Raw genomic sequence first — 27,964 nt, 5'->3', positions numbered from 1 at the left:
ACAAGAGTCAGAGTTGCCTCCACCTTCTGAGGAGACTGAGGTCCTTTGGTGTGTGTAGGCTACCACTCAAGACCTTCGATGAAACTGTTGTTGCATCAGCAACTTTCTATGCTGTGGTCTGCTGGTGTGGAGGAATTACTGACAGGGACAAAAATAAGCTGGACAAGCTGGTGAAGAGAGCTAGTTCTGTCCTGGGCTGTCCCCTGGACTCAGTGGACTCTGTAGGTGAGAGGAGGATGCTGACCAAGCTGTCCAGCATCCGGAACAACCCCTCACCCTCTGTCTGTGTACATATATATATATATATGTAGCAGCGTTCAGCCGCCAGGGGGCAGCACGAAATCACTGTTTAAGTTGAAGTAAAGGACCGGAGTGATGGTGAAGAGGAGGAGGAGGAGGAGGAAGAGGAGGCGATCAGGGAGCTGTCGACTTGTTTGGACTCTTAAGGCTCAACTCCGACGGTCTGTTTTGGGGAACTCTACACATGAACCGAACTACCGTAAATCGTTTGCGGCTGACGCAAAGCCGAGCTCGACCCTGACATGAGCGCAGACGAATGTAAGGTAAGTTTATAGCCTTGAAATTAAATAAAAATCCAATTAGTTTGTTTTTTAATTGTTCACACATCATTAGCTTCAGCTGCCGTGACAACATTCATACGTTTGACGTTTCTAAAACTTTATTGACGCCAAATTAGATTAACAAACAATAAAAATAATAATAAACTTTTTTTTTCTTAAAGCGACAGAAACGTGGTTAGTTTTGCTTTATCACGATCATTTATTTTAAATATAAATGTTAATATTTACTTAAACGCGAACTTTATTTGGTCTTAAGTTTGGTGGCATTAATAAAAAGCAGAAAACTGTAAAAAAAAAATAAAAGTTCAAATCAAGCCAGAGGTAACCATTTCTCTCTGTTTATCGCAGCCCGGCTTGCTCTTGATGGAGCCTCCTGAGCCCCAGGCATCATGGATGCCCTGCGTTACCGGGACGACCTCCGGGCCTCTGCGGGACGGATGAAATGGTGGAGGGAGGTGGACAGGTGGAGAGGAAGAGGGAAAGCAGAGAAGGAGGAGGAGGAAGAGCTGGTGGAGGTGCTTCTGCAGGGCAGAGCGCCATGGGGCTTCACTCTGCGGGGGGGCACCGAGCACAGAGAGCCACTGATCATCACTAAGGTGCCTTTGATTGACAGACTCATTTGATTTAGAAACGAGGAGCTTCAGGAGGCGGAGCCATAATCCTGACTGTGTTGTCTCATTCTACCTGTAGATCTAAAGATAGACTTAACCTTTCTGAGCGCCTCTCAGATTACAGCCGCCGCAGGTTTGAAAATTTAATCAGAGCATCAGGTTGCAGCAGCTAAAGCGGCTTATTTTGGATTCATTTCCTGAATTTGACATACAATTCTGAACCTCTTCTTACATGTTTACTTTGGAAACAAATTTTTTACCATTCAAATTTTACAGATTTAAAGTCATACAGTTTAAATACTTCATTTTTATTTTGGATTGGATTAATTATTTTAACCATTCCTTTAAGCATTAGACCCAAAACCTTCATTTTTGTCTGGAAAATATTTCTAAATTCAATTTAAAACAACATTTGTGCAGCACTAGCGGCCTCCTGTGGCTGTCGTTGGTATTGCAGAGCAGATGAGAGAAAAAGAAAAAAAGATTGAAAAAATGCTTTAATACGGAGCCCGTGTCCTGACATCAAAAAACTAAAATAAATCTCATTCCCACAGATTTAATATCTTGTTCCCACAAGATAATATTCTGTTCCCTCGAAATACTATTTCGTTCCCTGGAAATAATTAAATCGTGCGAACGAAATAATTAATTTGTGCAAACGAAACAATTATTCACGTGACAAGTCATTCATAAACACGATATCGCTCTATGTCCAGCCGCAAAAGCTGCTTTCACCGGTAACTGTTTCGCCTGTCTGACTTAGCTCCTAGCATTACAAACATGCAATATCCCGTCATGCATCACACATACCCAAGATGGATTTCGACCAGCCAATCATTGGTCTTGTTGTTACACTTCAGTTACAGGGACACGGTGATTGGTCGAAATGCATCTTGGATTTGTGTGACGCATGACGGGATATTGCTCACATCCATGTATGTAATGCTAGGAGCTAAGAGCTAGTCCGGTAGGCGAAGCAGCCAGCCTAATCTTATGATGTTTTTTCTTATTTTCATTGAGACAATAATAGATCGATCATTCTTGCTTTTATTTTTACTCTTATTGAATGCTCACAGAGACACGGAAGTAGCGTCAGAAAGCGGCCTTTGCAGCAAGATTGACGGTGAGCGTACCAGGATCATGAACGTGATTACCAATGCTTTTGTGCTTTTTAAAATAAATAAATCTAATCTCTAAACATCCTCCATTTCCTCAATGCAATGTAATGAGACACACACAGACAGAAATGTGAAGGTATCTGCTGTAAATCCAACTATTACTCACATCCGTGTCTATGAATGACAAGATAAATGATCGGCTAGTAGTTAGCATGTAGCCTACTAGCCTTTGAATGTAAAGTGACTGCTAAAGAGTATGTTAATAAAAGACAAGTCCTGAATATTATTATTCCTATTCGACCCTAAACTATAAAATCAGCTGGCTGTCTGTCTACCGGCCAGCCAGCTGCCCGAATGCCGGCATTACAAGCAAAAGAGCTCTGTGGCAGACCCAGGAGCTGTGTCCGGTGAAACGTATGGCAAAGCAGCAAGCTTAGGTATCATAAATCTTATGATATTTTCTTATATTCATTGAGACGATAAGAAATTGATAATTCTTGTTTTTCTTTTTCCTTTCTTGAACGAATGTGGGTCACAGAGACACGGAAGGTACCGCTGAAAGTGGCTTTAGCGGACGGACGGAGAGCATATCCGTGTTTATGAATGACTTATGACGTGAATAATTAATTCGTTCGCACGAATTATCTATTTCGTTCGCACAAATTGTTTATTTCCAGGGAACGAAATAGTATTTCGATGGAACGGAATATTATCTTGTGGGAACAATATATTAATTTGTGGGAACAAGATATATTTTAGTTTTTTAATGTCAGGACACGGGCTCCGTACTTTAAAGACCCACTGCAATGAAAATGCATTTCTTGGTATTTCTTCATTAACATCATTGTGAATGAGGATCAGATCAAAAAATGCTTAGAAAATACGCTGAGTGGGTCAAAATATACCCACAAAGGTTGATTGCAAACAAGATGCGTTTATATGAACAGACAAAAAAGAGAGTTTCCTAACAATTGAATTCAAGCCCATGTTGCAAACATGAGTACACCCCAGTCATAGTCTAAAGGCCTGTTCACACCGGGACGAATTTCGCCGGCGATTTTCGCCGACGTTTAACGCCTCGTGACTAAACAAAGGGCACCAATGTGAGTGTGCACACCGACGCGAAAAAACGCCACGCGCCAAAGCGTCAAAAAAAAAAACGCCTCGGGTTCGTTTTTTTTTTCCGACGCGTCGCGTCGAAATCTATTCGACCAATGAGAATGGCGCTTTTACACACGTGTCTGGAGCTTCTAAAGTTACAGTAAAACACAACTTGGGGGCGCTCAAACACAAAACTGCCTTGCTGAGCACACATACCAGCGAAGAAGATAGACGTCAAGTAGCGTCTACACTGCCGCAAAGAAATAATGAGGGACATTCAAAAATATCCCCGAACCAAGCACCAGTTGGAGCTACTGATGCTTGAAATATTCATGTTTTCTTTGTATTATTCTGACAAGTGCGTAAATACTTGCTCTCTTCTTCTGAGTGAAAAGCGACTTTAAGAATCGTAAAGTTGCGCAGCGCCACCTTGTGTACAGGAGTATTTCTGTTTACATTAAGCGCCATCTAAATGTCAGGGAATGAAATTGCATGTTCGCTCGGCTCAACGTCAGCGAAAATCGCCTGGGTGTGAACACAAAAAACGTGGCAAAAAACGTGGCGAAAAACGCTGGCGAATAACGCCTGCCGAATATTCGTCCCGGTGTGTACGGGCCTTTAGGAGAAAAGCCAAACCTAACCCTTGTGCTATCCAAGGCACTTTGACATTGGGAGTTGGGTCATCCAGACCCACTAGACAGTGTGCTGAACCTTTTTTCTTCAATGATTTGTGATCTTCACTGGTGTCCATGGATTACATGAAATCTTTCCACCTTTATCCACCTTTGTCATGGTAGGGGATAACACGTCAATGTAAGGGTGGGGTCATCTGGACCCAATAAGATAGCACAAAGGCTAGCGAGAGAGTTTTAAGATAGATGATAGATGATAGATAGATAGATGACGGGAAGTGGGGGCAGGGTTGCTCTTCACCAACTCAGAGGCAAATTTCTAATGAACTCCTGCCGCTCTGCAGAAATTATTTCCTAGAAAACGACACAGGTTTTTATTTATTTTACTCTAAAAACAACAAAATTGTTATGAAAAGACGCTTTACAGTAGATCAAAAGATGTTGGAAGTGGGACTTGTAGGAGTTAGGTTTTTCTAAACGTCCTCGTTCATTCCGGTGTTTCCAGGTGGAGCAGGGAAGCGCGGCAGCAGCCGCCCGCCTCCAGGCCGGCGATGAGATGGTGAGCGTCAACGCCGTTCCTCTCAACGGCTCTCGGCTGGAGGCCATAAGCCTGGTGAAGAGCTCCCACCAAACCCTGACCCTGGTGATCCGGAGGTACCAAAAACCCCACACACCCCCACCAACACCCTGACAGGGGTTCATCACACACCAGGCTGGACTTCTCCAAATGTTCCCAGTCATAAAAAAGTTGATGGAATGGTTATTTTAAACCCAAATGCTGATTATCTTTGACTGGTGTGGTTTTTTTTTATTGGGGGGGGGCTCAGCTGAAGCCTTGAACGAGGGCCTCTCGCCGCCTGCTCGCTCTTGACGGTTAAACAAAAGCCGTCATTGTGGGCCGAAGCAGAGCTCCAAGCAGCGCCGCTATTTCTGTGCGCACACAATGGGTGCCAAATTAGAGCGAGGGTTTTCTGTGAACTTTGACCTCATTGTTTCATCTTTTAAAGTCGCTCCTGTTTTTTTTGTGTCTGTGTGTAAGTTCAGTCCGATCCCATCCAGGAGGATCCACCTGTTTGCTTCCTGAAACCCCTCCCCGCCGGTGCCGCTCGTGTCCCGTGCTGCCTCCCCACCAGGCGACAAAGTCTTAAAGCCTGAATCCAATTACTCCTTTCTAAAGCCGCTGCTCAGCCCTCTAGAGCGGGTCCAGCCACGCCGCAAAGGGACAGGTGCCCCCCGGCGGTGCGCTCTGACCGGCGGCCGGTGCGGGAGCTGCTCCACCCTGGGGAGGCTTGCAGAGCCAAAACTCACAGCCGGTAAAGCAGAGCGGAGCGTCTCCGAGCGGATGTGAGCAGTGCTGGTCTGCCGACAGAAATCCAGGAACCTGCGGGGCTTCCCCCTGTTTGCGGGAGGAGTGGTATGATCCCTGTTGCCTAGGTGGGTCTAGTGCTTAGTGGGCAAGGCCCTATCAGCAGAGCGCATTGTTTGCAGGGGCTTTGGTGACTCCAGGCAGCTCAGAGTGGACGCTCCTCTGTGTTTACCAGAATGTTTTACTTCTAAAAGACCAAAACTATGAGAAGATTTTCACCTCCAGGTATTTCCTTTTTTTTCCCCCTCCTCACTTCCTTTTTTCTTGTTTGACCTGATCCTTCGGGGTCTGTGAGGTCAGATCGGGAAACAATCCCTGGTAGGAAGATAACTCAGATTAGCTTTGGACGCTCATCTAGAAGTTCAGAAAGCGATTAGCCAAGTTGTTTTTGTGTGTGGTTTGTTTTTTTTGGATGCTGATGAAGCAAAGTCTCCTGAAAGCTGTTCAGACTCAGCTGATCATTAACCTGTGTGTGAACAGATCAGTTGGGGGGAAAAAACGCTTTCCTGCTTTGAAAATGAAGATAAATGCAAATTAGCCTGAATTTAAGTGTGTCTGGATTTGCGGGATTATGTGTTGTTCTATAAAAAAAAGGCCTTTTAGGATCCGACAAAAGCAAATTAAAGAGATTTTGAGTTCCCCATAAGAGGGGTAATGTTGGCAAACATGGAGTTGAACCATTCAAGCGCTTCCTTCTTTCAGGGGCGGATTGATCATCGCGTTTGTCCTGCCGTGACGCCAACCCTCCACCTGCTTCTTACACTGCGCAGAGGTGGAGCTGTGTTTGAGCAAACCATAGCACCTTAGCATGTCATCCTAGATCTTCTATTAATGTCTAGGAACGGATGCTTTCTACCACCCAAAAGCTTCAGTCTTGTCCGTTTCTCTGACTTTGTCGTGTCAAACGCATTTCACATTTATTTCGGCAGACAACATTCACCAAAAGTGCTGAAGGAGAATACAGTTAAGGATTTAATGAAAGGCTGATTTTGGACTAATCAAATGTTTTACAGAGGTGGGACTTGAGACTCGACTACAAAGACCTGAGGTTTGAGACTTGTGTATGTTTTTTTAGCTCCCAGGACATGGCGGTGAGGTAGACAAATGAAAGCTATCGTCAGAAAGCTTTGGCATAAAGAATGTAGAAATATCAACTTTCTGTTTTTGTGTCCAAACAGACTGTTCAAAAAGACGTTTAATGACTTGTTAGTGGCAACAAAATACTAATTTGAACCGTGTTTTTTAGGACTTGTGACTTGACTTGAAGCAGCGACTTGACTCAATGGTATAGCTAAATACTAAAGACTTGACTTTAAGTCATCACCATAATTTGAGACTTGACTTGAAGCTACATTTAAAGACTTGAGATTCCTTGAATTCCTCACTAAAATGTGTGAATTGAATTGAAGCTATACATAAAGACTTGAGACTTGACTTGGAGCTAAACTAGATTTAAGACTTGACTTGAATTAACTATCAAATACTTGAGACTTCAGTTGAAGCTCCACATAAAGACAAGAGCTTCGACTTGATTTCCTCACCAAAATGTGATACTTGACTTGAAGCCACATCTAAACACTTGAGACTTGACTTAAATTAATTATGGAAGACTTAGGACTTTGAATTAACTATCAAAGACTTGAGACTTGAATTGAATCTACATCTAAAGACTTGTGATATGGCTTGAAGTTAAAGCTAAAGACTTAAAACTTGACTTGAATTCCTCACTAAAATGTGAGACTTGAATTAAAGCTATACATAAAGACTTGAGACTTGACTTGGAGCTACATCTGGATTTAAGACTTTACTTGAATTAACTATCAAATACTTGAGACTTGACTTGAAGCGCCACCTAAAGACGTGTCACCTGGCTTGAAGTTAAAGCCAAAGACTTAAAACTTGACTTGAATTCCTCACCAAAATGGCAGACTTGGTTTACAGATGTATCTGAGGACTTGAGACTTGATTTGAATTCCTCAATAAAAATTGAGACATGACTTAAAGTTATAGCTAAAGACTTGAGACTTGACTTAAAGCTATAGCTAAAGACTTTAGAAGTGACTCAGAAACTGTATATGAAGAGAAGAGAATAGGTCCTAGAACAAAGCCTTGAGGGACACCACAATCAAGTGATGTGGAAAATGGTGTGAAGTTTTAGAGACTTGACACTCAACTTTAAGTCTCATTTAAGTCTTAATAGGTAGGGACTTGGATTTAGGACTTGAGGATTTCCGTTCTGGGACTCATGGTGAACTCTTATTTCTACCTCCTTGACATCAGGTTTTTCCTTTTATTTTGCTGTTGCTTTATTCGTGGGAATGCAGAAATATGTTGTGTTCTCACACAGTCTTAGGACTGAAAAATTGGACTTGAGTTTAGAGCGAAATACGTCAGACCTGACTTGGGTTTGTGACTTGAGGACCTGCGTACCTCCTGTCCATAATAAAGGCAGTTATTCAAACCTATCCAAGCACAGTCCAGGTGATGTGCTGGAACACGTCTACCGACTTCTGCTTGGCAGATGTTTGAGATCAGGTGTGTTTGAGCAAAAACAGAAAATAATCTTAATGAAGAGGCCTGAAGCAAATAAAAAAGTAACTTTCATTTTTTATTTTTTTAAAGTTGATAGGAAAACCCTGTTTGAGCAAAATATATGACTTTATTTTCATTTATTGTAGAGGATACATGTTGGCTGATGCAAAATGAAAAGGGCTCAACGCTATATGCTGGTTTAAATCACAGAAATTGCAAAGTTTGTTATTATTTATCTACCTTTTCCTTTAGCTGAACATTAAAAAAACTGTTGATTAGATCTTTAATCTGGAGAACCTGCAGTTTCAGAGGATCTGCTGATGTGTCAAAGCTGTAAATTGCTGTATTTTTCATAGTTATGCTCCACTTTTGTTGTTCAACCACATGGGTCAGGCGGTGACATCGATAAGCCCGGCTGTGATGATGCCGGCACTTTCTATTGTGCGATCGGGTGCGCCGGGGGGCCACGGCGGCCCCACAGGCTGCTCCCGGCGGCTGTTTGGGTTCCTGTGACCTCAGGCTGCTGAGTCACCAGCCTGAGGTCACAGCTGGGCTTCCTGTCAGCAGGTGGAGGAGGCGGGGGGCGGTGGATGGATTCACACAAGAAAAAGGAAAACGTGGCTCCATTTTTTATTTTATTTTATATTTTGTGTGTGAAATCAGTGGATTGGGCAGAGTTTTTACACAAAAGGTTAAAGGAGGCGGAGTTTAAGTGTGGCAATAAAACTGATTTAAATGGGATTACTGGACTTAATGTCGGTTTCAAAACCCCTCACAGATCAGAAGTCTGCCCCGGACAATTTCAACCCCGACATGTCTCTGAATGCTGCAGGGATTCCTTCACTTTTTCAACCAGAGGCTGTAAAAAAATTGAGTTTTTTTCCTCCTCATTTGGTTCAACTTTTTTTCTTTCTTTGTTATCTTTGGCTGACTTTCCTCCACTTTGACAACCTTTTTTTTCTGAAATGTTTCAGTTAAAGGTTAAAAGCTACCATAGTACTTCCTGCCATTATTATGTTTTCATTCATTTTAGTCTTTAAATGTTGCTTATTTTTGTTGCCTTTTTTTTGGTCATTTTTCCCTTAGCTTTTTTTTGCTATTTGTTTTCCCGCCTGAAACGAAATATCTCAACACTGGTTGGCTGGGATCGAAACCATCAGTCTATAAAGGAAGAGAAGCCGTTTTTTGGAGTTGTTCCATCAAACATGAGGATGATCCCAAAGGGGGGAAAGGTTGACGGTTGAACTCCCAGGCCTTCAGATGTTTTTTAAATGTAGTTTTTTGTGGTTCTTTGTGGAATTAGGAGAAACTAGTCTAACTTTTTTTTGTTTACTCTCAGCTTGTTGAGGCTTCATCACAACATGAGTTATTGGGAAGTACCCCCTCCATGTATTTTAACTTCTCCTGCTCCTCCTCCTCTTCCTCCTCCTCAGTCTGACATTGGCTGGTATCTCTTAAAAACAGACAGACATTCCTCTCCACGCTGCCTTTCCTGACAAGGACGTGGATGTGTGGCGGGCAAATAAAGACAGGTTGTGAAATTTCCCAGCGCGCTGGAATGCAGCGCTCTCAGATATGAGGACGGCCTGCAGTTTTGTAACTTATCAACTTTCAAAATTTGTACCTTTTTTTTTTTTTTTTTCTTAATCTGAACATGTTCAGTGATGCATGTTTTCATCACCATCTCATGACGGCTAATTCAGTTTCCCAGCAGCCCCGGCGGCTTCACGCACTCAGCTCCTTAAAGCACAAGCTCCAGATTACAGCAAGGACAAGACAAAAGCTCCTCCCCCCTTGTTTTAACCCCCCCCCCCCCCCCCCTTCATAATCCCAGAGGAAATCTCCTGGGCAGCACAAGGTGGTTTGTGTGGAGGGAGGAGGAGGAGGAGGAGGAAGGTGGCTGCTTTTCAGCCGCAGAGCTGCCACATTCTTTGGTGGGAGTTTTGGTGAGAAAGTGCGTCTGCTTGTTTTTGGAGTGGGGGTGTCACCCTGACACACAGAGCTGTTTCAGACAGGCGGTGAGTGATTTATCCCTTTGGTTTCATAGAAGAGGAATTCTTTTTGACTCATATTTTTGTAAAAAAGAAATAAATATAAATCGTATTCTGGCATTTTTACCTTAATTATTCCACTTTAATCTGTTAGGATTGAGAAGAAGAAAAAAATCCTCATTCTGAGTTAAGTGACAGGTTTTATCAAGTTTAAATTTGATAAAGATGAAATAATGGAATAATGGTTTGGGTCAGAAACATTTTTTACTAATACAGATCAAATCTTTCAATAAAAACACCAATAGGCTGATAGCTTATTGGTCCCTTCAGGATCACTTTGAGTCTGAAACTCTGAACAAATCCTCCATTTTAATGCTTTGTCATTAGTTTAATTATAATTTTCAAGTTGTTTTGGAGACGCTTAAAGGTAGACAAGTGTCCTCCTTTGGTTGTATTAAAACTGTAACATTCAAGCTTGTAAAGAATTAACATTGATGAAAAATACATTTGATCGACTTTATGACCTGAAATCCTTTTGTGTCTGCCAAACTTTATTGTGAAAATCTTTATAATACAAGTTTCTTGGAAGAAGGCTATTTAAAATTAGAATATAGTATTTAAAGTTGATTTAAAACTTCAAAATTCATGGAAAATAAAACGATAATTTATTCCTATGAGAATGTCATCATATAGAACTTTTTGTTTTATGGATTTTATTATCATGACTTTTGGATATTCATATAAAAATCTACCATGAGTTACAAACAAACTCCTGGAGAAAGCCTCGTGGGTATTTTGGATTTTTTTTTTAATGTAGCAGAATGAAGTGTTTCCATTTAACCCTTGTGCTATCTTAGATGACCCCACCCTTACATTGATGTGTTATTCCTACCATGACAAAGGTGGATAAAGGTGGAAAGATTCCATGTAATCCATGTACACCAGTGAAGATCACAAATCATTGAAGAATAAAGGTTCAGAGCACTGTTTAGTGGGTCTAGATGACCCCACTCCCAACGTTAAACTGCCTAGGATAGCATAAGGGTTATACGTTTTATCACAAATTGTGCTGGGATCCCTCACTGACAGCTTTGTTAGAGACAAGCTCCTTAAAAGTTCAAGCTTTTCGTGCAGAAGCTTTATCTGCAGCTCTTCAATTCTCATTCTGCAACTGTTTTACAATAAAATCCTTTTAATGAATAATTTATTGATCTATTTTTTCCTTGTCTTGTCCAACAGCTGAGCAAACAGATGAGAGCTAAAGGCCTCTTCTGTTGAACAGATTTTACTGTTACAACATGGGGTTATAAATCTTCTGACACACAAGGTGTATATTTGAATAAACCACTTTTGTAATTTAGACAAAACTTTATTTATATTAATTATATTTGTTACCGTTTTTTGTTGAACCAGATGGACAAGAAAAGGAGGGGGGTGTAGGAGGGAGATTATAGAGGGGGGGGGGGGGGTAAATCATAAAGGGAAAAGTTAGATGATTTATTTTCAATTATTAACGATTAAACATTTTTGCCTAAAGGATAAATCGTAGTTAATGAAAACTGTTGAACTCATGTCTAAAGTTTTGGTTCAAAAGTTTTATTTTTATTTATAAAGAATGTCACTTATATATTGCTTTGACTCTGAAATCTCTGTCAAAGGTGAATCCAAAGTGACACCAAATTTTGAAACTAAGAAGTGAGCTAAAAAGTTTAAGTTTTCCTTCATAAGTGACTGCTCAATTTTCTTAGACTGATTTAAGTAGAGTATCATGAGCATTAATGATGATGCTCTTTTAAATACTTATCCCTGTGAAAATTGTGTCTTTAACATGTTCTCGTGGCATTTTTCTGTTGATAGAAGACATATGAAGAAGATCATATTTATGACATAGAAAAAAAACACTTGTCGGTCCACAAACTCCTCTCCATTCTGATGCATCCACTTTTAGATAAACAAGGAAAGTACATTTTTTTATTTTATTATATTTATAAGATCTGAAGATTATAGCTTTACCAACATAGCTTGGCTTCGCTTCAAATGGGTCCTAGTTTTATTAGTTCTAGCATAATTTAATTTATCTAAATTTTTTTAGATTCATACTATTCTATCTTTCACTAGCTTTACTAAATGTGGTCTTTTACATGCTAACTGAACTGACAGTTTGACTGTCAAAGATAATAAAAAATTTTATGGTAAATTTATTTTTGTTTTTATGGTTTCTCGTCTCTCCTCCAAAGCAGCTCCATTTTACTTTCCCCTCACTGCCCTCTTTTTTCCTTTATGTTTCCGAGCGATCTGAGTCCACCTCGTTCATCTTTGTAGCAAAGAACAGTATCAGCCAGAGTGCAGCTGTAGCTGCTGACAACAGCTCTTCAGTGAGGGGGGTATTTGCATTGAGGGGCTTGTTTGGAGCCAACACAGCTCTTGCTTTTATGTCCCTTTGATCAAAAGGAAAAGGAGACGTCTGATGGTTAAACACAGGTGTACAGTGGATAAGAGAGGCCTGTATTGATTTCTGGTTGCTCAGATGTTGACATTTGTTGTAATATTTGTATGTTTGTCGTTGAGCTTTTGAGTGCACAATCTTTTGGTTTCTGATGTCTTTTTTGTGGAACCTTTTTTGAGAGTCGGACAGAAGTGTCTTGCTTTATGCCGGAGAGGAGGAGATCCGGGGAGATGCCCAGGACAGATGTCTCCATGACGACAAGTGGGAACAAACCTTGCGGCATTCCTTAGAAAGAATGCAGGTCTCCTTCTCGGCACGGCGGGGTTAAAATTTCAATTTGATGCTTTGAAGCTCTTCAGTTTGGTAGACAGGAGGCTGTGGCGGATAAGGTTTCTCTTAGTTAGTCAGTCTATAACAGTCTTTTGTATCCAAAGGCTAACTATGCTAACAAGGTTGACATTGTTTAAAGTGTCTAAGATGATGCTTAAAAGGATCCCAAGTCAAAGACAATGTTTATAATCTTTTATTTTGAACTATCTTTTTTCCCATCATGTCATTTTTCGTATCCCATCATTCACCTCCCTCCATGAAGGTTATGATGGTCGATGTTGTGTCGCCGCGAACAATGCCATCAGAGTCGGAGGTTCACGTTGCGAGAAGCTTTCTCAACAAGATTTTGCGAAGCTCCATGAGGTATCAGAGGATCTGATCTCTCAGTGTCTAGATGTGCTTTAGAATTTGATGGTTTTCAGTGCAGTTTTGTGTATTCGCTTTGTGGTTTTTGTCACCCCAGTCAAGTGCACACTTGTTGGCTTTGGATCTTGTGTGTAGTTTAGCCAGAAAAAAAAGTTAGTTGTGATCCAGATTTTCCTCCACACATAAAGGAATTTGACCTTTCCCTGTTTGTTTTTAGGATTAGCCCCTTCACTTTTATCTTCCTTTGATGTCTTGTCATCAACCCTGTGATTGGCAGTTTACTTCTTTTTTTATTTTGATCACATGTCCTGAATATTATGATACACTGAACACCTGCCTCTTTTTTACCGTGCTCTCCAGGAGGAACCGTTTCAAAGGGTACGTCGATGTTTGCATGAAATTCCAACTATTTGCAGATGATACCACGCTCTATGTTCCTGTTACCAAGGAAGCAGGTTTTCAGGAAAAAATAAGTTTCCTGAAAATGTATCTGTATAAAGCTGTTTCGCCTGGAACATTGGGTTCAGAGCTTCCTTTGATCTTTCAACACTTTAGACATATAATTGTTCATGATTTGACCAAAAAAAACCAAAACACAAAAAAAACTAAAATTCCCAGATTAGTTTGTTTGGTTCAAGACATTACTTACTCTAAACCTCTGATGCATTTGATCTTCATTAACCAATTTTGGAGGCAAAACTGTGTTATGGTAGAGAAAGAACAAATCCAGAAAAATTAGATGTTCTTCTATCTAGATTTTTCTTTAGATTTGTCTTTGTCTTTGTCTTTGTCTACAGGAAAAATGAAGCTGTATCCCGGCCACACTCCTGGCACTCCTCCAAGTTGACAGAGGAGGAGTCTGAGCCGGCCCGGTCCGAGGCTAACCCGGCGCCGATCTGGCAGCCAAAACATGAAGCAAGGTGAGAGTCTAAGTTCAGTTTCAACTTTTTGTTCACGTCTTTAATGAGAAGCCAAGATCTTTTTAGGTGCCAGGACTGCATGTTTCTACCAACAGTGCCTCCTTCTGGCTGCCACTGAGCTCCAACTGGTCTTTTTAAACCCATTCAGATGAAAATAGTATTTTTGGTGTTTTTAACATGTTCTAGAGAGAGAGCATGTGAACAGAGAGCTCTCAGCAACAGGGAGGTGGTGTGTGTGTGTGGGGGGGGTGCTCTTTGCCAATGGTCCCGCCCACAACTCCTGATGAACTCCTGTTCCCTTGCAGAATCTACCCTATGTAAACTGGGAACGCTTTTGTAATTGATCAAAAGATGATTGGACTGGGGCTTTTCTGATCAAAGTCATCTTTTTATTGTTGTTTATTGTCTTTTTGTTTGATGAAGATCCAAAGAGACGTTCACTCCAGCAGACCAGAGCCCTGTACATCAAGACAGCAGCCCCACCAGCTCAGTGAACAGTATGGAAAGGGTGGAGTGCCCCGCCCATCTGTTCCCCCCGGGTCATTTATCGCCGCCTAAATACGGCAGCGCCGAGCCGCTCGGCGGCGCTCGACGAGACTCACCGTTCAGCTGCTTCTCCAGCGGCTCCAGCCCCCCCATCAATGACTCCAGCTCGGCAGGACGGAGAGGGACCAGCACGGAGAGCATCTTCTTTAAGGGCTTTCAGGGCGACGGGGCAGAGCCCGGCGACCGGCTTAGGGTCTTGCATTCGGCAGGTTGGAATGGATCACGGGGAGAGGGGCAGCCCGCCTGCAGAGTCTCATTTGCAGGGAGGCCTGGCGGGGCTCCCGTCTGGCAGGCACCTAAGAAAAAGGCGTCCCAGCCCCCCCCGCCTCCGGCCCCGCCCCTGCGGAGCGACAGCTTCGCCGCCACAAAGGTGTTTCCGTACTCGGACGGCCCCTCAGGTGCCCCACAGAGTGGCAGGTCATTAGGAAAACCGCCTGAAAGCAGCCAGCGGCGGCCAAGCAAGCTCTTCTCTCTGTCAAGCAGTGACGTCCGACAATCCCACTACGCCGTGCCCCCCGCCCACCAGAGGCAGCACAGCGACGAAAGCCCCTTCTACCTGCAGGCCCGGGCAGCGCCGCCCACAAGGATCCAGAGCGTAGGAAGCTACTACCGCAGCCTGCAGGACCTGCCCGCCAACGCTTTCAGCCGCAGACAGGGCCGCCACTCAGCCGCCACCACAAACCCCAGCCAGGAGAGCGGGGGGGTCAGCAGATACTACGGTACTGCAGCCAAACAGGCCGCAGAGCTGAAGGCCAGGCAGGGCTGCAGCTCCGCCCCCTGGATGAACAGCAGTAATAGCGTCCTGCCCGCTTCCCTGAAGACAAAGGCGAAGTTCTCCGCACCTCCAACAGCCTACGGTGAAAAGAAGGATCACAGTGGTGGTCTGACCTATGAGTTCTCCGCCCGTGACACTAATGACCCTCTGAAGAGGGGGGAGGGCCCCTCTAGCGATGTGAAAAGACTCTTTCAGAGCAGCAACCATAAGGCGGCTTCTTCACAGCACCAGGACCCGTGGCTCCCTCACGAAGACCAGCGGATCTCCTCCCTGAAAACGCCCCTGCTCCACTCCCTAACCCAGGAGAGCTGGAGTCTGACGGCCGCTGCTCCTGCCGCCGTGCCGGCGCAGGACGCCGGCAGTGGGAAAGTCAACCGCCGCAGTGACCGTTATGCCACCACGCTCCGCAAGGAGATCCAACAGAAGCGAGCACAGCTACAGAAGAGTCGCAGCGCTGCAACACTGACCTGTGAGCCCGACGAGGATGAGCCAGAGGAGTGGAGGTCCGTGGAACTTTCCGCATCCTCCGGTGCCTCCTCCTACAAGGACCACCTGAAAGAGGCGCAGGCCAGGGTCCTCCAGGCCACCTCCTTCCAAAGGCGAGACCTGGAGCCGCTGGGAGCAGACGTCCTGAAGGTCTCCAACGGACGCTTTCGAGGGCGAAAGCGCTTCCACCCGGCAAAGAGGACTCACTCCTTCTCAGAGCCCGACAAGATGGACAAAGTCGGGGTGGAAGGAGGGCCACAGATGGGCTCAGAGGATGAAGGGAAGGTCTTCCAGGCTAAGCCCACCTTTGCCAGACCGGCGCCAAAGCCCGCCCCCACGGACTCTAACCAGACGCACCAAACCCAAGAGAAGGGCCTTTCCAATGACGACATCCACCTGAGTCCCGGACGGAGCCCCGCATCACTGGAGCAGCAGAGACTCGGGACCTTCGCAGAGTACCAGGCCACCTGGAACAAGCAGAAGAAGACGGCGGAGGCCAAAACTCCAGGAAAGTTTCACTCGGCGGAAAACATCTTAGACGCAGGAGCCGACGAGACACCTGTGTGCGTCCACGAGAGGTCCAGATCCTCGCCATCTGCAGACTTCTACCCTCAGGTAAGGAGTATGGTTTATTAAAGCGAAGTTCATTTTATTGGTTGTTAAGCTTCTTTTTTTTTCTTCGTTTTGTTTTTTCATGTTTGTTTTTGCAGAAGATTTCATCTCCATGGAGAGATCCAGAAGACCAGGAAAGCACTTCAACCAGCAGGTGACCAACCAAGAACGCTCACCGTGGTTTAGAAACCGTTTTCGGAACCGTCCGAACGGAGCTGGATCGCTATCTGCTGCCCGAGCTGGAAGAGCGGTCGTCTTCTGACCTGATAAACATCTTCATGTTCAGCCGTGCCTTTCTGTTCCATTCTATTCTTTTTACTTCCACAGCTCCTTTCATGTAATAAACACACCTGTAGGTGCTGTACAGAGAAACAAACAAGAACACCAACCCCCACACATGCAATAATATGATCAGAGAACACCCTCATGATGATAATATACAAATAAAAAAGAAATTATTAGGAGTAAGCTAGACCAGTGTTTTAACAGCCAAATATTCCAGAGATTGGTCCAAGTCATCTTTCTACCTGAAACATTTTTCTAATAAGGTCTGGATTATTTTATATGTTAAACTTAAGAAGAAGTAATAACAATAAACAGGATTAAGGTGAAGTGGCCAACAGACATAATTAAACTAAATTGAAACAATTGAATCATCTAAAAAGAAATAAAACATTTTTGTTAAAGTTTTCAAAGACTTTATTTTACCTTCAACTTAATCCAAAGACTTTTATATCGGAGCTTTAGCTCCACTGCTAACTCAACTAACTAACGTGATTCCAGGGGATTTGGAAGCAGAGAAAATCCGCAGCACTGCACGGTAGTGACGTGCAAACCCAAGCTGTGTAAATCAGCTGATTCCCAATGATGGTGCAAATCTAGTCTCCAGCAACATCTCGGGCGTTAAAGGGTTAAACATAGCTTTTTGGTGCAGGATTTGGGCCCGCCCCCTTACATTAATGCCAAGTAACCCCTCAGAAATGTGGAACTGATTTGATTTAATTTATGATTAAATCTGCATTCATTTTTCCAAATTTCCATTCAGAATGTAGCCCTTCTGTACTCGTAGATTAAATGAGTGGGCTCTGGGTTCTTATTCTCTGTTCACTTTTACGGAAAGTAATATTATTTTGGATCGATGGCACTATTTAAAATAATCGTGAACTCCACAGTGAATATGAAATCAAATAATCAATAAAATCCCAACACAAGTTATAATGTGAACATTAACCCCTTTTTTAATGAAAGTTAAATGAATATAAAATAAAGCAATAATAATATGGTGATTTGGTACCAAATTAAGCAAAATATAGACTCTTATTGCACAAATAAAAATCACACACTCACAGTGTAGGCAAAACGCTCAAACACAGTTCAGTAAATTTGCTTTTATCTTATGCTAAAGCCGGCAAACCCCCTTTGAACTCCTACGTTGCAGGCCTGAATCGATGCTTGGGTTCGTAGGGACCAAAAACTCCACAGTCGCTTCACTGAACCAGCAAAATAAAATAAAATAAGGTACCTTGTGCACTTGAGTTTTAATCCAACCAACTTCTCTTCTCCTCGCGAGGCTCCTGTCTGGAAATGGCACACTCCGACTCACAGCTCCGACTCCATTTTGAAACCGGCGTTGCCGTTAACAGTCACCACTTCCTCGTCTTCGTCTCGTTTCCCACGTCGCCAGAGGTCCTCTGAGCTTCCTGGGTGGCTCAGAGTGCTATCTGGATCGAATCGCTCGTTCTCCAGTCCGGGAACAGTCTTCTCAGAGTTTTTTAATTCAGCCGATCTTGTGGACGGCAACTCAGTCCTTTGCTAAACCTGTTAGCGTCGGCTACATACGAGGCTAACGTCACGGTATCCAACAGTCACAAGTCCTGGGCGAAGACTTACTGTAATCTACTAACGTTTTCAGCACTCGATCATAAAGTGGACCATCTGGTGGACGAACCACGGCACAAACTTATGTTACTGGGGCATACGAACTAACGCATTCATTCGCTGCTCAGTCCTTCCCTGCCAAAACCGGAACTCTCCTCCGCTCTCCCTTTCCGCTCTCTCCCTCCAAACTCCTCATGCACGACACATAACGTCAATCAAATGTAACTACAATCAAACACTGTTAAAAGTACTGCAAATAACATTTCACTCATAATGCATCCCAAAGAACAACAAATGAGCTTTCATAAAGAAAATAAATTAACTAACAAAATAATTTATTTATTTATTTATTCATGAACTTTTCTATTTGTCCCATTTTTTACCCTGGCTACAAGAAATAACAAAGTGCTAAACGAGTTTGAATTCTTCATAAAAACACATTTTCAAGTTTGAACCGTGCCTTCACTGAACTCTGTCCGTTTCTGATCATGGGCACCTCAAAGGCCATCATTGCACTTGTACCACGGTTACGTAACAAAGAAATATGTCTTCAATCATTTTTACCCAATTAATGTTGGGTTAAAACAACCTGCAACAAGTACTTTTTTCTATTTATTTTTTTATTTGGGTTTAAATCACTTTTTTTCACAAAAAGTGGACTATTTGTTACGTGGTGCAGAGCGCTATAAAGGCTGGCACCGACCCCGACTGCAGCGGCAAAGGAAAGCGATATATCTGCTGATCGTCACTATGGGTTCAATGAAGCATCAGTTCAGAAACCGCTTGTTTTCGTCCAGATGATGAAGCTAAAGTTTGTTTTAAAGAAGCTAGCGCAGTGATTTAGAACATTTATCACTTTTTAATCCACGCCCAGCAGCTAATCAGAATCAAGTATTCACCCATACCATGGTATAACTAGGGGTAAAGTCAGAAATTAACGCACGCCACAACTCACTAAGTACTAAACTCCCAAAGAACGATACAAAGTTAAAAAAAAATTCATTGAACATAAGAAAATCTGATTTAATCTGAAGAAATAAAAGCAGGTTAACTTTGATTTCTTTAATCAAATTGTCACTTTTAAACAAAAATGTATAATTTTAGTCATTTTGGTGTAAAACAGACTAAACTTGCTGCTTTTATTAGTATTACAGATGTTCTTACAAAAGTATAAAAGTGAAATCTTTGCTTTATTTTGATATAAATCATTGTTTATAAAGGACTATCTTCAGTTTCCAGCGTTTTAGAAAAACTCTTCTCTTCTCTCAATTTATAGCTTTTTTTGTGCCGCAACAATCAGAAAAGATTCTAGAAAGAACGTTTTTTTAGCAAACCAAAGATTGTAAACTTAAATCTCTCTTTTATTTCTGCTTCTTTTATTCAGTGTCAAACTATAAAACCACAGAAGTGCTCAGTACTCGAGTACTTTAGTAACTACATATTCAGACTTTTACTTGAATACAGTGTTTATGGATGACTGTGGTGTTCGTGGATGGAAAATGTGAGGCACTGAAATGGGGGGGTACTGCTTCTTATTTTAGTTCTGCGGCCGTTTGTTGACTGTTTTCTCCTCCTTGGTTTTTGTGTGGAACCTTCAGGGAGAAGCTGGAGAGCCGACAGTCGGTTCCTGCGGTCTCCAGGAACCCGGGCCCCGACCACAGGACCAAAGCAGACCCTGCCAGCGCCTCCCAAACCGCACCCTCCCCCGGCCCTCGGAGCATCAGCCCCAGCAGCAGCAGCAGCAGTCTCCTGCTGCCTCCTGCGCTCCCTTTAGGTCCAGAAACCACTTCCTCCTGTCAGGAATTCCCCACTGGCTCCCGGTCAGATCCGACGGCGCTCCAGACTCTGCCCCGCTCCGGTTCTGACTCCCATGTCGACGCCCAGCCGTCCCCCAGCGCTCCCGCCCCAGCCCCGGCCCGCTTCCCTCATCGCTGCGCGGCAGCCGGGCCGGACGCCGAAGGGGAGTCGGAGCAGCAGCCCTCCCTCTCCCCTCCTTCCTCGTCACCTCCGCCCGCCGCTCTGCCTCTCCCCGAATCCAATCCAGCTCGCTCCCCTTCGCCACAGTTCATGCCGGCGAGGCTGACCGACAAACCGCCGACCGTGCAGGATGAGTCGCAGCTCAGGTAAGAAGCTGGGAGGAGGAGGAGGAGGCGCACCACCTAAAGCAGCCTCCTTCTGACTTAACGTTAGAGGAAAAGGGACGGAGGCTGGAAACAAACCGCTTTCTCGTGATTCTTTTCCAAATAACACGTCAGATGGAGCTTTACAGGAAAACTTATGAACAAACTTCACGATTATGAGCTCTGATGATGGTAAAATACAGCATAACATAAAAAAAGAGGACTTTTATTAATCCTATTGCTCTTTGACTTTTTTATTCCATAAAAAAACTCATCACTCCTGCAAATGTGAGTTTTTCTAGACTTGTAAAGTCACGTTTTTTTAAGAAATAAAACAAGAAAATGCTAAATCCAGAGCTTCCTAAAGGTAACAAAAAACGTCTTCCAAAACATTTGAGATCATGTTTATGTTTTCTGGTGATTCTGGTTTTATTTTGGGAAAAAAAAGGAGAAAAAACACAACTAAATGGTGTCCGGAATTACAAACGAGAAGTTTTTCTCTGTTTGGGATGCAGGTGGGATAAAGAATCTCGGTTTCCAGCAGCAATGGAGGCTAATAGTCTGGTGAGGAAAGTCCCCGTGAGGATCATCCGCAGTGAGAACGGCGCCGGAGGTTCTGTCGGGTCGCTGTCCCACGCCCCGCTTTCAGACGCCACGGTGAACTCCGACGCATCTCTGTTCAGCGCCGTCGCCCGCCAAGCAGCAGGCGACCCGGAACAACCCTCCAACCAGGAGGGCAGGCCAGCCGGCCCCGTGGAGGAGGAGGACGCAAAAAGGGAGGAGTTGGCGAAGGACATCATGGGTAAAGACAAGTCTTTGGTGGACATCCTGGACCAGAGCGGCAGAAAGACCACCATGGACTTGATGGAGGGGCTTTTTCCACCGGAGGAGAAGATCCTGGAGGGAGCCCAGCAGAGGAGGAGAGCATCTGCGGGATCCAGACTCCCCACATCTGCCCCCAGGAGCTCGGACAGGTGGGAACACCTGAACACCTGTTATGGATGAACTTATGTGTTTATAATGGCTGCTAGTAAAGTTTTATGGTTTGTACAGGTTTAGGAAATTGTCCGTCTTTGTGTGAACCAAGGAGACAATTTGGGCTAAAAAAGCAGCTCTACTTTAGTAAACATTGATCTCATTAAACTGAGCAGTTTTTGTGGGTTTAAAGTTTTTAAGTGATGCTTTAAAGTCCCATTCCAATCATGTTTTGATCTATTTTAAAAACCTTCCCGGTAGGACTGCAAGATATGAGAAAAACTCGCAATTTGTGATATCAGTGATCAATATTGCGATGATGAAATAACTTGCAACACATGAACAAATAACAAAAGCGTCATTTCTATTTTAATATAAATGTCATTTAAATAAGAGTCAACAACACTTAAGCTGGACTCCAAATGACCCTCGTCTACAAAGGAGGCGTACATCTAACATCAAAGGCTCCATCTGATTGGTCAAATGCATAAATGGATTTATTTGATTTGCTAAATAATTCAAGCTGCCATAAGATTGTTTTGGCACATTTAAGATTACCATTTACGACTTTTGCGTTATGCACAGCTTGATATCGCGATAACGATAAATTTGCCATTTAGTTTGCAGGCCTACTTCCCAGTGACCTTTTAATTTGTATTTTCTGCACCTGATCACAAGTTCATGAATGGTCTACTGTATTTTAGCCACCTCTAGCGTATTCACAACACGTGCAACTCCCAACCTTGTCTGCAACCCGTGAAAAAAAAAACAGTCGGATACCGCTAAAACAAGCCTCACTGAAACTACGCTAATTCCCAGCTTTGCTAGCAACACGTGATAAAAACACAGACCGGTGTAGGTACCAAAAGTATTCGGCCTGCAATAACTCTTTTGGGGTCCTGCGACTAATGATTACGTCACACTACGGTAACACCGTTTGGACAAACTACGTAGCTACGTAGCGTAGAGATCTGCTAGGGCTCTATATTTTCTTTTCACGTTTCATTACGTAACCTAAAGTTTTTTCCTCGTAACTAATAATGTCATTTTGAATTTTAAGGGGTGTCTGACATAATTGTTTGTTACACCAAATGTAAAATAGGGAGACACAGTGGCAATAAAAACGTATTCTTCCAACGTGAGTAAATGAATGACTATATGACAAATAATATTTATTTATGGTTTGCAGTCTGGTTTAATTGGCCGAAATGTCAGTTTCTAACCGTTATGATTGCAAAGTTTATATTTCCTTTTTAAAACACGTTGATAGCATTAATATACTAATTACAAAAAAAAAAAAACAGCACACACACCTTATTTTTTTGTTCAACTTTTATATATTATATACGTTATTTAAATAAACAACAAACCAAAAAACAAAGAATTAGCACTAAAATAAATGCTAAATGTCTAGAATCCAATTTTCTGCTCGTCTCCACAGCTGGCCACAGATGATAAGCTAAAAGGGGAGTTAAAATAAGTCCCTTGTGATATATAGTGGGAAATTTCAACATACAAGTCACTAATAGCCGTGTTAGCGTATAAACTTGCGGACCAAGCACTATCTTAAACGTCATCAGACCACCGGACAGCCAATCCCATAATGTGACGTCATCATTAGTCGCAGGACCCCGAAGGACCCCGAACAGTTATTGCAGGCCGAATACTTTCGGTACTTACACCGGCACCGCCACACACTAGCCATGTTAGCATATTCAGAATAACATCAAAGCTTTGTAAAACTGACAGCGCTGTGTACTTCTCAAAATTGCGTCGACATTAGTAAACACAAGCAGATTTAATCTGTACTTAAGGCGCTCCAGATCATCAGGTGTTTCTTTTTCTTTTTTTGAAAAAATGGCGGTTTTTAAGTGTGGTATGCGGTGTGTTTTTAGCGTAAATCAAAAACAAATTTGCTTCCTTTTTTCTAGGTCATAGTTTTTGAAAGTTCTTTGTTTAAGAGGACCAGTGGCCCGTCCAGCATATTTTTTAAGGTCACAAATACTGTCTTTTTCAAACACCATTTGCTCCTCCTTTACAGCCATTTAAAAAGAGAAAAACAGTAATCCCCCGCCCATTCGCGGTTTAATATTCGCGCCCCGCCCATTCGCGGGTGGCCGCAGATGAGTTGACGTCACAAGCGTGAGACGCAGAACAGCGCTCATTCCACGGATTTTGAAAACCGATTTACTCTGTACTTTACTGTAAAGTATTGTTTATGCTTTTAAGATGCCATCCAAACGCCCTACATCATCTCCAGATTCTGGAAATGAACCCAAACGGCAGAAAAAGGTTCTGACTCTGCAGAGGCTCTGGCTCCGGGAGTTTTAAAACAGTGTCAATTATTCGCGGATTTTCATTATTCGCGGGGGGGTGAGGAACGTAACCCCCGCGAATACTGGGGAGTGGGAGTGCTTCCAGACTCCAGTTGGCTCATCCGTGCTCCAGTTCCTGACCGTTTACCTCGCCTTTGCTCCTGCTCCTACACCTGGCTGTGGATCCTGTCTCCGGCTCGACTCGCGCCTTTGACTGTCCCCACAACCACGGCTGGATGAAGCTCGTCTGCTGGACTTTTATATATGTAGTTGTAGAGTTAGATAAGTTAATTCTTCTCTAAGAGTTCTGGTAAATCGCCTGTCCGTCCTGGGGGAGGATCCCTCCTTCATGTGGGCACCCCTGAGGTTTCTTCGTTTTTTCCGGAATCCGGTTTTTTTGGGAGTTTGTCCCTACCGCGAAGGGGGGTCTAAGGGCAGGGATGCCAGTATAGCTTAGTCAGTTTGTTAGTTCATTTTAGTATTTTTCTATTGAACTCTTTGTATTCGTGATCCTTTTGAGTTCATGTTTTACTTCGAAGCCCATCGAGACGACTGTTGTTGTGATTTTGGGCTATACAAATAAAATTGAATTGAATTGAATTGAATTGAATTGAATTGAATACGGGGGGATTACTGTATTCAAAAGCAATTTTAAGCTTAATTTGCTTTATATGTGTTCCCCGTCATCAAAAAAAGGACACAGAAACATGTTAAAAACACCAAAAAACGCAAGTTTCATCGGAGTGGGTCTGTAAACCTTGTGCTATCCAAGGCACTTTAACATTGGGAGTTGGGTCATCTAGACCCACTAGACAATGCGCTGAACCTTTTTTCTTCAATGATTTGTGATTTTCACTGGTGTCCATGGATTATCATTACATGAAATCTTTCCACCTTTATCTACCTATGTCATGGTAGGGAGGATACGTCAATCCAAGGGTGGGGTCATCTAAGATAGCACAAGGGTTAAAGGGACATAAAGTCAGTGTGACTTGATTCCAGGTTCCTCTCTCCTAGGTGAGGCCGCCCTCTGCTGGACAAAAGTTGATAAAGATCTGTTGTTTTTCAGGAGAGAGGAAGACGAGCTGTCTTCATCAGCCGTGGCCTCCCTTGTGCCCAGCTCCTCCTACTACAACACCTCCGCTCCAAAGGCGGAGCTCCTCATCAAGATGAAGGGCATGCAGGAGCAGCTGGAGGAGCAGGACTCCGAGGACGAGCTGGACATCGACCTGGCCGGCAAGAAGGTAGAGAGCCAAGCTTTGGGGAAGACACAGGGGCGTTTGCATTCATTTCCTTGTCTTCTTCAGCAAGAGCTGATCCTGAGTCTGGCCAGGAAGTTGGAGGTGCTGCGGGAGGCGCGGCAGAGCCTGCAGGAGGACGTGGAGGACAACGAGGCGCTGGGCCGGGATGTGGAGGCCACCGTGCAGCACCTCTGCCAGCCCAACCAGCTGGACAAGTTCCGCATGTTTGTGGGCGACCTGGACAAGGTGGTGAGCCTGCTGCTGTCGCTGTCAGGCCGACTCGCCCGGGTGGAGAACGCCCTCAACAGCCTGGAGGACGAAGCGCCGCCAGAGGAGAAGGTGAGGCAATGTGTCCACTCAGTTGTCCACCAATCCCTGCCGCCGCTAATCAACTGACGCGTGCTTGTTTAGCGAACGCTGACGGAGAAACACAAGCTCCTCATGAGGCAGCACGAGGACGCCAAGGAGCTGAAGGAGAACCTGGACCGCAGGGAGCGGCTGGTGACCGGCGTCATGGAGGCCCACTTGAACGCAGAGCATCTGGACGACTACAAACACTTCGTCAAGATGAAGTCGGCGCTCATCATCGAGCAGCGCAAGCTGGAGGACAAGATCAAGCTGGGCGAGGAGCAGCTCAAGTGCCTGCTGGAGAGTCTGCCGCTGGAGCAGAGGCCGCCGTTCTGACCCCAACCGCTGCTGCTGCCTCCGTTTTACCAAAACGTATTTTTGCAATAGGAACTGAAGACTCCCCGCCCCTTTGATCAAGCCCCGCCCACCAGGAAGTCGCAGAAAGACGAGCGAAAGCGGGGCTCCTCCTCTGACTTCATATCTCATGAGAACACGGCTGCTGTTGATCCACAATGACAGGAAGTAAGAAAATAAGAGTCAAAGACTATTTTCCAGAGAATCATTGAGAAGCTTTTTGGTTGGTCAAAACAGAATTCGTCACATGCGTTTTTCTTTGTTTACTTACAAAAATAAGCATAAAATTCAGTTTACGAGTTGAAGCCTCATTCCTCCGAGATCAAACAAAATCCTGCTAAAGATGGGAAATCAAACGCTCTCCTGCATTTTGTGTTGATCGTTCCTGTCGGACTATAACCTCCTGCTATAAGCGAACGGTTTATTTATGACAAGTTGGAATATTTTCTAGTAATTTATTGTAGCTACATTTTTTTCGACGGCCTCTTTAATAAAGAGACAGAATATCTGTGCGTTCCGGCTTCCTTTGAGGTGTTTGGCTCTGACCTGTCAGAATAAAAGCTGGATCTGATCCTGTAACTGGATTTCTTTGCTGAATTGTGTCAGTATTTGTTGGGACTTGGAAGTCGCACACTGCGTTGGTTTCTGCTTCACTTTTGAAAACATTTTCAGGTGTTAATGATTTTATTTTCCGTGGACTAAAGGAAGCGTTTCTGTTCTCTCTCGCAGAATTAAAACTATTTAAAAATGTGTGTTTCTCTTTTCATCTTCAGTTTAGTTTGACAGCTTTTTTTTTCTTTAAATTATTTTTTTAGTGTGTGTGTGCTTGTGTGTGTGTGTGTCTGTGTGTGTGTGACCTTTTGACCTATGTTTGGGTGGGCTGACAGTTTATTTTTACAAGGTCTGTCAACACCTTAATAGCTCCTCCCCTCAGCATCATCTCACATTTATAGATTAATCTCTATCGTTTTCATAGAGCAGGAATAGTTTTTTTTTTCATTTTTAAATAAAGATTTTCTTTTAATTTAAATTTGTAAATGAAACATAAAATTTGTCCTCGAAAACTAAAAGATAAGGTCTTTAATCTCCACATAAAGCAGAGGTGACTGTAGACAGAAACTGTAACATCACTCCCGTCATATTCAGTTAATCATTGTCAAAGGATGAGGAAGTGTTCCATTGTTGTATAGATCAGACAAGGTTCCTCGTCATCTCTTGTTTTCAAACGCCGGACGCCGTGGCTGCTGCTGCTCGACAGACAGACTCAGGTTTGTGAAAACAAAACAATGTCTTAAAACCTTTCTTTTTTTGTGTGCTTTTTTTATTCTTTTTCTCATCTTTACAAGCGTTTAAAGTTAAGTAAAATTTTATTGTGACATAACATTTATTTGTTAAAACCAAGAGGAAAACTTTGTGTTTTATACTTCCTCAACCTTCATGTGTTGCTAGGAAGACAGAACAACGTTTATGCTTTTTTTTCCAAGTACAACATAAAGTAGGCCCATAATATACAATAATTGATTGATCTGTTTCATTAAATAATTTTTAAGAAATGTTCTAAATTCTAAACTTTTGATGCCTCTTTAAAATGTAAATTTTACGTTTATGACCTGCTACAAGCTGCTTGATCTGGCAGGTCTGTTTATGCATGTATGCAGATGACTTGTGTATATTCTAGTCTGGAGCACTTGTTAAATTGTGTAGTAACAGTAGAGACATTTTTAAGAGTTATTTGGGGATTTAGTGATTTATATTTGAAATTTTAATTCAATGCAAATTTACACTAAAAGTATCTTTCCTTCCCAAAAATGTATAATAACATAGGAAATACTTAGGAATTTACCATTGTATTATTTAATATTCTTAGCACATATTCAAGCATTGTAACTTAAAGTAAAACTTCTTTCTATTCTGTTCTTTAATTTATGTAACATTTAGCATTTTGTTGTACATCGATTTTATCTTTGGCTGTCTTTCGTTGGTTTAATTTACTTTTTATTATTTTGCAGATTTTGTTTGTCCCATCAAATGCTTGCCTTCTTTTGTTTTAATATATTTGAAGTCTTAATATTTGTATAATTCTTTTACTCTTTTTATAAGCTAGGTTAGCATTTTGGGTAAAAGGAAAAACAGCATAACGTAAAACTAGCTTGTCGTGTTTAGCTTTTTATTTTAAATACTTGTGAGGAACTTAATTTAGCTTTCAGCTTTACTTTTTTAAAGCACTATTTGACATTATCTTGACTTTTTAAACATTTTTGAGGCGTGGCAACATTTACACAACATTGAGCAGTCATGGGTTTTCTTAGGTAGCACCAAT

General features: G+C 42.9%; 1 protein-coding gene across 7 annotated transcripts; it reads left to right on the top strand.

Annotated features, from left to right (window-relative positions):
- The first annotated feature begins 416 nt into the window (after positions 1–416).
- LOC101160050 (protein Shroom2) lies at positions 417–26,394 on the top strand. Of its 7 annotated transcripts, none has more exons than XM_023961788.2 (11): positions 417–563; positions 930–1,177; positions 4,549–4,697; positions 13,872–13,994; positions 14,418–16,416; positions 16,512–16,567; positions 19,890–20,414; positions 20,927–21,385; positions 24,771–24,945; positions 25,009–25,281; positions 25,354–26,394. In XM_023961788.2, exons 2-11 carry the CDS (start codon positions 971–973, stop codon positions 25,624–25,626), a joined length of 4,239 nt encoding a protein of 1,412 aa, XP_023817556.1. In that variant the 5' UTR covers positions 417–563; positions 930–970; the 3' UTR covers positions 25,627–26,394. The 7 variants fall into 7 exon arrangements, with proteins under 7 accessions (XP_023817556.1, XP_023817580.1, XP_078790055.1 ...); XM_078933929.1 differs by having other exon boundaries at positions 418–558; XM_023961805.2 differs by lacking the exons at positions 417–563; positions 930–1,177; positions 4,549–4,697 and adding exons at positions 5,531–5,634; positions 12,971–13,071; positions 13,435–13,452.
- Positions 26,395–27,964: the final 1,570 nt, after the last annotated feature.

This window comes from Oryzias latipes, chromosome 2 (assembly GCF_053564925.1).
Source record: "Oryzias latipes strain Hd-rR chromosome 2, Olatipes_Hd-rR_3.1".
Lineage (NCBI taxonomy): Eukaryota > Metazoa > Chordata > Actinopteri > Beloniformes > Adrianichthyidae > Oryzias > Oryzias latipes.
The sequence above is the reverse complement of the archived record's forward strand: the minus strand, read 5'-3'. Positions and strand labels throughout refer to the sequence as shown.